The sequence below is a fragment of the Oncorhynchus gorbuscha genome, linkage group LG21 (assembly GCF_021184085.1).
Source record: "Oncorhynchus gorbuscha isolate QuinsamMale2020 ecotype Even-year linkage group LG21, OgorEven_v1.0, whole genome shotgun sequence".
Lineage (NCBI taxonomy): Eukaryota > Metazoa > Chordata > Actinopteri > Salmoniformes > Salmonidae > Oncorhynchus > Oncorhynchus gorbuscha.
Window position 1 is genome coordinate 10,177,922 of NC_060193.1, and position 14,190 is coordinate 10,192,111.

Here is a 14,190-nt window from a genome sequence, read left to right on the forward strand (position 1 = left end):
CCAGTGCAAACCATCCCAGACTTTCTCAGTCCAGTCCATGGCCCTTCATCCTTTGATGAAGGAGAGCCGCATCCGCCCCTGCAACTCTGATCTAGACCCTAGAGAAGGATGGGAAGGGGGTTACATTGCCAGGTCACCACCCCACACCCTCCCTCTTGCCTTAGGGTCCCCTTTGACCTCACTGAGTCCTCTCCCTAAAGCTTACCCCCTCACTGGCGATCCTAGGTGGGGGGTCACCCCCATGTCCCTTGATCTCACCACCACATTCTCTTCTGGATGTCCAAGGTTGCTGGAGGCCCTGGGTCACAGAGCTAGGTTGGAAGGCGTACACCCACATCTCCTCCAATACCAGCATCATCCTGCACCCCTTCTATGTACGTCGCTACACCCCCTCCCTAGACATTGCCAGGCCCAGGGCCGGAGGGAGAGGTTGGAGCGGTCGTAGCCATGAACAATGCTTCCCTATACATCACTGGATGTCCTGGCTCCAGGTCTCAGGCTCAGATTTGACGGGACACACCCACAACACGCCAACCAGAGCCCCTTCTGTATATCCGGGTTCCTGAACGCATATATAACAGGATTTATGACTGAATTACACGCTGCCAGCAGCACCGTAGAGTATGTGTATATGATAGGATAGCTGGAATCCGCCACTATAGAATACATAGCAAACGGCAGCCAACACGTGGCGAAGGCGCTGAGAATCACGGAGAGCGTCTGGACTCCTTTGGTCGTGGACATGGCGAGGAACTGATGCTGGACGGCGATTTGCTGAGCGTGACGGAACGCGATCCGACAGATCTGCAGGTAGAGTTGCATCATCAACGCGAAAACCAGTAGGAAGAAGACAGCGAGGGCGACGGCGTTGGATTTGGTGACGGGACGACAGACTGAGCACGTTGATTGGTCGTCTAGGCAGTTCCACCCGAGTGCGGGGAGGACCCCGAGAACCAGACACGCCAACCAGATGACCCCTACCACCAGGTATGTGAAGAGGACAGTCCGCTCCGTGTGGTAGGTCAGCGCGTTGTACAGCGACAGGTACCTGTAATGCAATGAACACTTGAAATCCAGTCCGTGTTTTACATTTACATTTACACCTTTAGCACATTCACTGCATTCAACTACACCACATATCACTGTCATAGCAAGTAAAACGTTTCTCAACAAAGCAGATATCCGCAAAGTCAGAACATTTGAAACCGTCTGTATCCCTGCAAATGAAAATTTAAGATATAAAGAGAGACATAAATAGTACCGTACCTGTCCACGGTGATCGCCAAGATATTCAAGATGGATGCCGAGAATGCCGCAATGAGTATCCCTGTGGCAACCAAGGTCACGACCTCTCCCTCGACAAGATAGGTGAACACGAAGTTCAGGATGAGACCGAGACCCGCCAGGAGGTCGGCGAATGCCAGCGAGCCAATCAGGATGAACATCGGCGCTCTGAGGGTCGGCGTGTAGAAGAGGACGGCGATGACCAGCGCGTTCTCGCAGGCGATGAGTGTACCCGTTACACATAACGCCACATCCCATGGGCTAACATCCTGTTGATGACAATAATCATCCTCATATCCTTATCATGATTATCATCATTATAATGCTAATAACAACAATAACAACCACAATAATAAAATAAAAAGTATCATAATCATACCAATAACAACAATAATAATTACAATTTATATGTTAAGCAATTCTCAAAACACCCAAAGGTCACTATACTTTTTTTTAAACAATGAAATGAAATCAGCAATCACATCATAAAAGTAAACTAAACTTGATGACATCATGTCTAACCTTTTGTGAGGTCAGAGGTCGTAAGTCAAGGTCGGAGGTATAGGTGCGGCCGGGGACGTCGGAGGAGGAGGTGTTAATCCCGGGGTGGTCAGGGTAGGGGTCAGGGTAGGGGTCAAGCCAGGGGTCCAGGGGCGAGGGGTCAAAGGGCGAGGAGGAAGTAGTATTCTGGGGGATGCCGCCGCTGCTCATAGCTGCAGCTAGGGAGAGGATCATATCTGGATGGAGGGAGGTGAGAGAAGAAGAAGAAGAAGAAGAAGGGGGGGGAATAGGCTGTATTGAAATAATAAGGAGGCGGGACACCATAGTGTTAGCTTTAGGAACGTGTTTAGTTAGATCAAACCGAATACAGAATACAGAGCATTGTGGGTACTGTAGTATATCATGCTACAGAGGGTGAGGAGAAGGACAGGAGGATATGAGTCCAGGGGGCAGAGATGAGGGGAGAGTTGGGGGAGAGAGGGAGGATGAAGATGGAAAGGTGAGGGGAGAGAGAGAGAGAGAGAGAGAGAGAGAGAGAGAGAGAGAGAGAGAGAGAGAGAGAGAGAGAGAGCAGAGGTGTCCATCACAACTCTATCAATCTATCCATATATATACAGTTGAAGTCGTAAGTTTACATACACTTAGGTTGGAGTCATTTAAACTCATTTTTCAACCACTCCACAAATTTCTTGTTAGCAAACTATAATTTTGGCAAGTCGGTTAGGACATCTACTGTGCATGACACAGGACAGATTATTTCACTTATAATTCACTGCACCACAATTCCAGTGGGTCAGAAGTTTACATGCACTAAGTTGACTGTGCCTTTAAACAGCTTGGAAAATTCCTGAAAATTATGTCATTGCTTTAGAAGCTTCTGATAGGCTAATTGACATAATTTGAGTCAATTGGAGGTGTACCTGTGGATGTATTTCAAGGCCTACCTTCAAACTCAGTGCCTCTTTGTTTGACATCATGAGAAAATCAGAAGAAATCAGCCAAGACCTACACAAGTCTGGTTCATCCTTGGGAGCAATTTTCAAACACCTGAAGGTACCACGTTCATCTGTACAAACAATTGTACACAAGTATAAACACCATGGGACCACGCAGCCGTCATACCGCTCAGGAAGGAGACGCGCTCTGTCTCCTAGTGATGAACGTACTTTGGTGAGAAAAGTGCAAATCAATCCCAGAACAACAAAGGACCTTGTGAAGATGCTGGAGGAAACAGGTACAAAAGTATCTATATCCACAGTAAAACGAGTCCTATATCGACATAACCTGAAAGGCCGCTCAGCAAGGAAGAAGAAGAAGAAGCCACTGTTCCAAAACCGCCATAAATAGCCAGACTACGGTTTGCAACTGCACATGGGGACAAAGATCGTACTTTTTGGAAAAATGTCCTCTGGTCTGATGAAACAAAAATAGAACTGTTTGGCCATAATGTCCATCGTTATGTTTGAAGCAAAGGGGAGGCTTGCACGCCAAAAAACACCAACCCAACTATGAAGCACGGGGGTGGCATCACCCGTGCTTCATGTTGTGGGGGTGCTTTGCTGCAGGAGGGACTGGTGCACTTCACAAAATAGATTTACATTTTACATTTAACATTTAAGTCATTTAGCATATATAGATGGCATTTTGAAGCAGGAAAATTAGGTGGATATATTGAAGCAACATCTCAAGACATCAGTCAGGAAGTTATGACCCCAAGCATACTTCCAAAGTTGTGGCATAATGGCTTAAGGACAACAAAGTAAAATTATTGTAGTGGCCATCACAAAGCCCTGACCTCAATCCTATAGAAAATTTGTGGGCAGAACTGAAATAGCGTGTGCGAGCAAGGAGGTCTACAAACCTGACTCAGTTACACCGGCTCTGTCAGGAGGAATGGGCCAAAATTCACCCAACTTATTGAGTGAGTTTCCCTGTGGGTCCTGTTTTTTTCCTACATCCACGGGCTTACAGTATCAGGATTACATCATTAACATAACATTCCTGTCTGAAAAACAATGGCAACACTAGCTATTCTCTCTCACAATTAGAAAGGCCTAATTGGTCCTATCAAAGGTTCCAGCTGTCTTGAAATCCTAGTATGAAACCATATTGATATAGCAACACTCCTACAACACACCGGCTCCATCAGGACCTGGTCCTTCTGTAGCTCAGTTGGTAGAGCATGGCGCTTGTAACGCCAGGGTAGTGGGTTCGATTCCCGGTTTCCATAATCACTTCTTCTTCTTCATGTTTCCATAATCACTTCTCTTCTTCTTCTTCTTACATTTCATAATCATACAATCACTTCTTCTTCTTCTTCTTACATGTTTCCATAATCACTTCTTCTTCTTCTTACATGTTTCCATAATTCCTTCTTCTTCTTACATGTATCCATAATACATTCTTACACCATAATCACTCTTTCTTTCTTCTTCTTACATGCCTACAATCACTCTTCTTTTCCATAATCACCACCCCATACGTAGAATGTATGCACACATGACTGTAAGTCGCTTTGGATAAAAGCGTCTGCTAAATGGCATTTATTATTATTATTATTATTATTATTAGGATGCACATAGAATGCAGAACCATTTGTACAAACTGGCTGTTTTTTAAAATCAGCTCCAAACATTAACGGTGTCATCATAATGATGATACATAAGAAACTCAAAATCACCATCTTGGGTAAAGGTGAAGAGCAAGAAGGCATAATCACTGTTCTTACATGTTTCCATAATCACTTCTTCTTCTTCTTCTTACATGTTTCCATAATCACTTCTTCTTCTTCTTCTTACATGTATCCATAATCACTTCTTCTTCTTCTTCTTACATGTTTCCATAATCACTTCTTCTTCTTCTTCTTCTTACATGTTTCCATAATCACTTCTTCTTCTTCTTACATGTATCCATAATCACTTCTTCTTCTTCTTCTTCTTACATGTTTCCATAATCACTTCTTCTTCTTCTTCTTACATGTTTCCATAATCACTTCTTCTTCTTCTTCTTACATGTTTCCATAATCACTTCTTCTTCTTCTTCTTACATGTTTCCATAATCACTTCTTCTTCTTCTTCTTACATGTTTCCATAATCACTTCTTCTTCTTCTTCTTACATGTTTCCATAATCACTTCTTCTTCTTCTTCTTACATGTATCCATAATCACTTCTTCTTCTTCTTCTTACATGTTTCCATGTTTCCATAATCACTTCTTCTTCTTCTTCTTACATGTTTCCATAATCACTTCTTCTTCTTCTTCTTACATGTTTCCATAATCACTTCTTCTTCTTCTTCTTACATGTATCCATAATCACTTCTTCTTCTTCTTCTTACATGTTTCCATAATCACTTCTTCTTCTTCTTCTTACATGTTTCCATAATCACTTCTTCTTCTTCTTCATGTTTCCATGTTTCTTACATAATCACTTCTTCTTCTTCTTCTTACATGTTTCCATAATCACTTCTTCTTCTTCTTCTTACATGTTTCCATAATCACTTCTTCTTCTTCTTACATGTTTCCATAATCACTTCTTCTTCTTCTTCTTACATGTTTCCATAATCACTTCTTCTTCTTCTTACATGTATCCATAATCACTTCTTCTTCTTCTTCTTCTTACATGTTTCCATAATCACTTCTTCTTCTTCTTCTTACATGTTTCCATAATCACTTCTTCTTCTTCTTACATGTTTCCATAATCACTTCTTCTTCTTCTTCTTACATGTTTCATGTTTCCATAATCACTTCTTCTTCTTCTTCTTACATGTTTCCATAATCACTTCTTCTTCTTCTTCTTACATGTTTCCATAATCACTTCTTCTTCTTCTTCTTACATGTTTCCATAATCACTTCTTCTTCTTCTTACATGTATCCATAATCACTTCTTCTTCTTCTTCTTACATGTTTCCATAATCACTTCTTCTTCTTCTTCTTACATGTTTCCATAATCACTTCTTCTTCTTCTTCTTACATGTATCCATAATCACTTCTTCTTCTTCTTCTTACATGTTTCCATAATCACTTCTTCTTCTTCTTCTTACATGTTTCCATAATCACTTCTTCTTCTTCTTCTTACATGTTTCCATAATCACTTCTTCTTCTTCTTACATGTTTCCATAATCACTTCTTCTTCTTCTTACATGTATCCATAATCACTTCTTCTTCTTACATGTTTCCATAATCACTTCTTCTTCTTCTTACATGTTTCCATAATCACTTCTTCTTCTTCTTACATGTTTCCATAATCACTTCTTCTTCTTCTTCTTACATGTTTCCATAATCACTTCTTCTTCTTCTTCTTACATGTTTCCATAATCACTTCTTCTTCTTCTTCTTACATGTTTCCATAATCACTTCTTCTTCTTCTTCTTACATGTTTCCATAATCACTTCTTCTTACTTCTTCTTCTTCTTCTTACATGCACACATGACTGTAAGTCGCTTTGGATAAAAGCGTCTGCTAAATGGCATATTATTTTATTTATTTATTATTATTTATGTATCCATAATCACTTCTTCTTCTTCTTCTTACATGTTTCCATAATCACTTCTTCTTCTTCTTCTTACATGTATCCATAATGGAAAGAAAATTGCCTTCATGAAAAAAAAAGTTAAAAGTCGATTGATGCACCTTCTTACATGTTTCCGTCAATAAAAGGATCCCCAACTAAATCTGTCAGTTTAAGCTAGATATATCTGCATGGGCTGCATCTCAATCCACCCACATACGCCTATGTCAGCCTTCCACATCTGCGGTGGAAGGTGGCCGAGCTACAGGTGTGTTTGTCAGACCATGAGACATACCCAACATCTGTCTTCTCACGGAAACCTCTGTACTAATCCAAAAGCAAATGAGTACACTTTCTACTCAAACAGTCGTAAAACATTCTCTCAAATTGATTTTATATTGTTATCTACACCTCTATTTTCTCAAATTAAAAAGATTAACATTTTGACACATGAGCCTGTCCGACCACCATGCCTAATACTGCCAATTGCAAATGTCAGAATCTCCTAAACGAGCCACAAAATGCCGTTTCAATTTGAAATGTAACTCAAATGATTCCTAATGATCAATAAAAATGATATTGATGATCATCTGATTCTATGGGATGCCACCAATGGTTTTATTAAAAAGAGGAATTGCAATTGCATTTGCATTTGGGTTGAACACATCACAATAAAATAAGATATCCAAATGGCAAATGTTGTTAATGTAATGAATTTCCTCCTCTTCTTCCGAAGAGGAGAGGCGAAACGGATCAGAGGACCAATACGCGGTGTGGTAAGTGTCCATGGTTCTTTTTAATACGTTAAGGTACACATGAACAACTGACTACAAAAAACAATAAATGTGAAACCTCAAAACAGTCCTATCTGGTGCAAACACAGAGACAGGAACAATCACCCACAAACACACAGTGAAACCCAGGCTACCTAAGTATGATTCTCAATCAGAGACAACTAATGACACCTGCCTCTGATTGAGAACCATACTAGGCTGAAACATAGAAATACCCAAAACATAGAAAAACAAACATAGACTGCCCACCCAACTCACGACCCTGACCATACTAACTAAATACAAAACACAGGAAATAAAGGTCAGAATGTGACAGTTAACTGCGTTAGTATGTTCTCAACAAACACATTTTTCAGACCAGGTAGCTATTACTCTTTCCAAGGTCAAGGTATAACTTAATTTATTGATAAGACAGGGAGCAGAATTCGCCATCCATCGAGGTAGACCCACTATTACTTCCATGGTAATCGTCCCAGCTGTTTACTGGCCAACCAGCTACACAGTAATGATCAATTAGCTGATAGAGCAACTATTGTATGTGAAACAGGGGAATTACTATCAGAACCCAAATTAATCAATCAAAGACTCGCCCGCTTCTATAAATAACTGTACACCTCTGATTGTTAATCCACACCAAGCAAGACTAAGTTATTTCTAAAATAATTAAGAACTCCTCTTTTCTCTCAACAAAAGAAGCCGCCTCTCTGGGAGACCAACTCTCTCTTAATGAACTCAAAAGAGCATTGGAAAGCATGAATAAAGGCAAATAATTTGGATGAGACGGTATTCTCCCTGAGGTCTATATAAAATGTTGGAATCAATTAGGTCCAGTATTGGTCTAAATGATTAACACAGCCGTTTACAGGGGTTCATTAGGGAGAGATGTGAATACAGCACATATTGCAGTTTTATTTAGAAAAGGAGAAGGATGCCACTCTGCATCCCACTGCTGGTTTGCTTCTGAAGCTAAGCAGGATTGGTCCTGGATGGGAGACCAGATGCTGCTGGAAGTGGTGTTGGAGGGCCAGTAGGATTGGGGACATTGCCCTGTGTAAGGTAAGGCGGCAGCGTAGCCTAGTGTTTAGAGCGTTGGACTAGTAACTGGAAGGTTGCGAGTTCAAACCCCCGAGCTGACAAGGTACAAATCTGTCGTTCTGCCCCTGAACAGGCAGTTAACCCACTGTTCCCAGGCCGTCATTGAAAATAAGAATGTGTTCTTAACTGACTTGCCTGGTTAAATAAAGGTAAAATTAAAAAGGTGCTGTCTTTTAGATGGGATGTTAATAAACGGGTGTCCTGACTCTCTGTGGTCACTAATGATCCCATGCCACTTATGGTAAGACTAGGGGTGTTAACCCTGGTGTCCTGGCAAAATGTCCAATCTTCCCCTCATACTGTCACTGTCACCTAATCATCCCCAGCTTACTATTGGCTTGTTCATACTATTCCCCAGCTTGCTGCCGTAAATGAGAATGTGTTCTCAGTCAACTTACCCGGTTAAATAAAGTGTTCTCACTAGTGCATCCTATCTATCTTTGATAAACACAAATATGAATCTGTTTTCCAAAATACCGTCGTCCGTCTCGATATTTACTTACCCATATTGTTCTACACGGACCAAAGTGGGTTAGTTAAAAAAGTTTATCCTCAACTATTACATATTCAAGTTTAAACCCCCGAGCTGACAAGGTACAAATCTGTCGTTCTGCCCCCGAACAGGCAGTTAATCCACTGTTCCTAGGCCGTCATTGAAAATAAGAATTTGTTCTTAACTGACTTGCCTAGTAAAATAATAATAAAAATGTAAATGAAAAAATATCTTAAACGTTTCATCTGTGTTATCTCTCGCTGCATAAAAATCTTTGATTGGTCATATCTCTGGTCCCTCTTGGCTCCAATTTCATTCATTTGATTAAAATACTATTTTCCAATACCTCAGCAATAGTTATAACAGGCAATATGTGCTACAATCCATTCAGAATCACTAGACGCAGCAGACAAGGTGATCCGATTTCTCCTCTGCTATTTTTATAAATCTATGGAACCTCCGGCCCAGGCAATTCCTCAATCAAAGGAAGTAAGACCCATTTCCCTCAAATCTACTGATCACTTTGTCTCGTTACACGCAGCCGATATTTTACTAGACAATGCATCTCGATCGCTCCTAAACATATTGAAGTTCATAGATAAATTCAGCTTCATCTCAAATTATAAAATGAATCTAATGTACTTTAACAGAATTCTCAAATCAATTCAATCTGACCTCAATAGATTGACTAAACAGCAGAATATCTATCAAATATATTGTCACGGCTGAATTTCTGTAGTTCAATGCTTCCCAAATAAAAATCCAATTTTAGTTGTCACTTACACATGGTTATCAGATTTTAATTTATTTTAATTTATTTTTTATTTCACCTTTATTTAACCAGGTAAGCTAGTTGAGGGCAAGTTCTCATTTACAACTGCGACCTGAACAAGATAAAGCAAAGCAGTGCGACACAAACAACAACACAGAGTTACACATGGAAAAAACAAAACATTCACTCAATAACACAATAGAAAAAAGGAAAGTCTATATACAGTGTGTGCAAATGGCGTGAGGAGGTAGGCAATAACTAGGCCATAGTAGCAAAGTAATTACAAATCAACAGATTAACACTGGAGTGATAGATGACCAGATGATGATGTGCAAGTAGAGATACTGGTGTGCAAAAGAGCAGAAAAGTAAATAAAAACAATATGGGGATGAGTTTATACTGAGTTTATACTGTTTATATTCAGACATTCCCATATTCCCTTTCCATGGTTAAATGCGGTGGATCATGCTTTCAGTTTTGCGTGAATGCCGCCATCCATCCACGGTTTCTGGTTAGGGTAGGTTTTAATAGTCACAGTGGGTCCAACATCTCCAATGCACTTCTTTATAAACACACTCACCGAGTCAGCGTATAGGTCGATGTTGTTCTCTGAGGCTGGCCGGAACATATTCCAGTCCGAGTGATCAAAACAATCTTGAATGTGTAACCTTTACTTACAATGACGGCCTACTGGGGAACAGTGTGTTAACTGCCTTGATCAGGGGAAGAACGACAGATTTTTTACCTTGTCAGCTCAGGAATTCAATCCAGCAACCGTTCGGTTACAGGCCCAACACTCTAACCACTAGGCTACCTGCCGCCCCAAAATCGTAGCTTCTAATTGGGCGGACCAGCGTTGAATGGTTCTCGTCACTGGTACATCCTGTTTGAGTTTCTGCCTAAAAGACAGAAGAAGGAAGATGGCGTCGTGGTCGCATTTGCCGAAGGGAGGGCGGGGGAGGGCTTTGTATGCATCGTGGAGTAGCAGTGGTCGAGTAGCGCAATCAACATGCTGGAAGAATTTAGGTAGACTTGTTTTCAAATTTTCTTTGTTAAAATCCCCAGCTACAGTAAATGCAGCCTCACAGGCTGAATACACCGCTCGCGTCACAAAATAAATGTAGAAATCTATGTTATTCAATTATTGCACCCACACTGCTCGCGCGCGCCAACGAGCATCTGCGTTGCCAAGGGCTAAAATAGAAGTCAGTTCTATTTGCGACACAGATCATGCTGCAAGTCCTGCCACTCCCATCTCCTCATTGGTTTATGAGCAGAAACCCTCCTCATTGGTTATACCCACGTGAGTGACTGAAAGACGAATGAGGTCAGTGGTGGTAATGCACCTAATTTATGAAAGTTGCCAATCGCAATATAAAGTCAAGAGAAGAAAAAGCCTGGAAGGAAGAGAGATAACTAGAAATTATTTGGTTGACCATTTAATGTGTGGATGAATTGGTGGAGTAGGGGACCTTGTGCATTTCAGATAAAATAACAACTCAATCGTTATATCCCAGGACAAATTAGCTAGCAACAGCAAGCTAGCTAAATAGAACAAATTAGCTAGCAACAGCAAGCTAGCTAAATAGAACAAATTAGCTAGCAAGTGCAAGCTAGCTAGCTAAATTGCCATAAATGTTTAATGCTTTTTGACCTGTCCCCAAATAAATATAATTGGTTCAGAGTTTGTTTTGATATTTTAACTTGAGTGTCGTGATTGCATTTGGTGTGGGGGGACAAAATATATTTATTCACGGTGGCGCAAGATGGCGCACACAAGCAGCTGGTTTGGGTTCCGTGTCACGGTGTGTCAGTGTATGGTTTCCAGTTTGCATAGAGTCTAGTGAAGTTCCTTAATGGCCGTCTTGGTATCTGCTTGAGGGGGAATGTACACAGCTGTGACTATAAATGACAAGAATTCTCTTGGTAGGTAAAATTGGCCTGCACTTGATTGTAAGGAATTCTAGATCGGGTGAGCAGAAGAACTTGAGTTCCTGCATGTTGTTATGATTACACCATGAGTCTGTAACGGGATTCGTCTTCTTCTGACGAGGAGTATGAAGGATCGGACCAATATGCAGCGTGGTCCGTGACCATGTTGATATTTATTAACACTGAGCGCAAAAAAACTAAATAACAAGGAGAACGAACGAAAATGAAACAGTTCTGTCTGGTGAAGACACAGAGACAGCAAACAACTACCCATAACTAACATGGGGAAAACAGGCTACCTAAGTATGATTCTCAATCAGAGACAACGAATGACACCTGCCTCTGATTGAGAACCATAATAGGCCAAACACATAAACACAACATAGAAAAAAGAACATAGACTACCCACCCCAACTCACACCTGACCAAACTAACACAAAGACATAATAAAGGATCTAAGGTCAGAACGTGACAGTACCCCCCCCCCCTCCCCCCCAAAGGTGCGGACTCCGGCCGCAAAGCCTGAACCTATAGGGGAGGGTCTGGGTGGACGTCTGTCCGCGGTGGTGGCTCTTGCGCGGGACGTGGACCCCACTCCACCATAGTCTTGGCCCACTTAAGTGGCGCCTTGGGAGCGGCGACCCTCACCTCCGACCTCGGACTGGGGACCCTTGCCGCGGGTCCCAAATAGGTGGGAGACTCCAGCAGCGCCGGACAGGTGGGAGACTCCGGCAGTGCCGGAGTGACGGGCGGCACTGGCAGCTCCTGACTGACGGGCGGCTCTGGCAGCTCAGGACAGACGGGCGGCTCTGGCCGCTCAAGACAGACGGAAGAACCTAAAGGGAGGAGACGGCGAGACAGCCGGGGAGACCTACAGGAGGCCTGTTGCGTGGAGGAGGCACCGGATGGACCGGGCTGTGGGGGAGCACTGGAGATCTGGTGCATATCATACGCACCTCTCCCTTAGGCTCAATACCCACATTCGCCCAGCACGGGCGGAGCACAGGCATAGGACGCACTGCACCCTCCCAGCGCCCCGGAGACACAGCATGCAGCACTGGCGCAGGATACCCTGGACCGAAACGGCGTACTGGAGACCAAACACGCTGGGCTGGCACAACACGCCCTGGCTGGATACCCACTCTCGCATGGCACTTGGGGAGGGGAGGGGGCCTATAGGGCTATGAGCGTGTACTGGTGACACCGTGCGCTTGACAGCATATCTCGGTGCCTGACCAGTACTGCACTTCTTCCGGTAAGCATGAGGAGTGGGCTCAGGTCTCCAACCTGACTCTGGTCAGACTGCCAGATGGTGAAGCGTGATTCATCACTCCAGAGAACGAGTTTCCACTGCTCCAGAGTCCAATGGTGGCGAGCTTTACACAATTCCAGCCGACGCTTCGCATTGCGCATGGTAATCTTAGGCTTGTGTGTGGCTGCTCAGCCATGGAAACCCATTTCATGAAGCTCCCAACAAACAGTTATTGTGCTGATGTTGCTTCCAGAGGCAGTTTGGAACTCTGTAGTGAGTGTCGCAACCGAGACAGAGGGTTCTGTGAACTTGTGTGGCCTGCCACTTCGCGACTGAGCCGTTGTTGCTCATAGACATTTCCACTTCACCACAACAACACTTACAGTTGACCATGGCAGCTCTAGCAGGGCAGAAATTTGATCAACTGACTTGTTGGAAAGGTGGCATCCCATGACGGTGCCACGTTGAAAGCCACTGAGCTCTTCAGTAAGGCCATTCTGCTGTCAACGTTTGTCTATGGAGATTGCATGGCCGCGTGCTCGATTTTATACACCTGTCAGCAAAGGGTGTGGCTGAAATAGAAGAATCCACTAATTTCAAGCGTTGTCCACATATTTGTGTATATATAGTGTACATTACACAACACAAGATGTTGCCTGGTAGTCTAATGCTTCTTGTTAGAAGACACACACACACCAAGCACACACACACACACACACAACTTGGTATGGCTTTTCTCCATACTGCAATGAATCATCTTGAAATTGCTTTCCTTTTGCTCCTACTGAATGCAATAACCTGACCTTTTGAAGTGGTAGGCTACATAGGGTAACCAACAGCAACGTCTAAAACATATCCAAATGAAGGAAAACAAAATCAATGTGTTGTATTCTCACCCGACATATGTGTCCGAAATAGAGTCGTCCTCATAGGCTTGGAGCCATCACCTTGCAATGAAGGGTTCTATTTTTAGAAAAACGTTAAACATGGGTTTTATATAAAGAACAACACAGAGACTGCGATAGCAGAATATCCCAAATATGAACGCGCGCGTGCAGCAGCGCTTAGAATCCGCGAGATCGTTCTGATTCTGGAGTTGCGCAGACAGAAATCACCGAGCTAATTTTAACTCCGCCAGCGCGCGCCAAACCAGCAAGCTCCATTCACAAATTTCTCGTCTTCCCTCCCTCGGTTCCTCCTTCCCCTCCCTCTCTCCCAGGCATGCACGCACACGAACGCGCGTACAGGCACACACGCGCACGCGCACGCACAAACACACACATAGGCCACTTAACCGCAATACACGTTCCTTTTGATGGTTTCTATTTATACATCTGTTTTCTATTGTTGTGTTTTATTGTCAACAAACGATCTGTTAATAAACACATCAGACGGTTCTGTATAAGTAGGCTAAAGACGTAACAATACCACAGTTTCATTCAACAACATTGCTTTTTCCCCAGCGCAGTCCGTGACTGTAGAGCAAGAGAGAGCGAGAGAGAGGGGAGATAGAGGAGGGGGGGATAGAGAGGAGGGGGAGAGAGAGGAGGGAGAGAGAGAT

General features: G+C 42.9%; 1 protein-coding gene across 2 annotated transcripts; it reads right to left on the minus strand.

Moving 5' to 3' along the window:
- Positions 1-251: 251 nt before the first annotated feature.
- LOC124008778 (G-protein coupled receptor 12-like) lies at positions 252-13,768 on the minus strand. Of its 2 annotated transcripts, none has more exons than XM_046320322.1 (4): positions 13,526-13,768; positions 1,807-2,021; positions 1,267-1,553; positions 252-1,048 (listed from the first exon to the last, which is right to left on the minus strand). In XM_046320322.1, the coding sequence occupies exons 1-4, from the start codon at positions 13,557-13,559 to the stop codon at positions 463-465; spliced, it is 1,122 nt and encodes a 373-aa protein (XP_046176278.1). In that variant the 5' UTR covers positions 13,560-13,768; the 3' UTR covers positions 252-462. The 2 variants fall into 2 exon arrangements, with proteins under 2 accessions (XP_046176278.1, XP_046176277.1); XM_046320321.1 differs by having other exon boundaries at positions 1,807-2,190.
- Positions 13,769-14,190: the final 422 nt, after the last annotated feature.

Excerpts from the sequence above, each read along its gene's own strand:
- LOC124008778 (XM_046320321.1), bottom strand. The coding sequence starts at position 2,109 with ATGGTGTCCCGCCTCCTTATTATTTCAATACAGCCTATTCCCCCCCCT. Across the intron at positions 1,554-1,806 it reads GACCTCTGACCTCACAAAAG|GATGTTAGCCCATGGGATGT; the intron begins GTTAGACATGAT and ends TGTCATCAACAG. Across the intron at positions 1,049-1,266 it reads TTGGCGATCACCGTGGACAG|GTACCTGTCGCTGTACAACG; the intron begins GTACGGTACTAT and ends ATTGCATTACAG.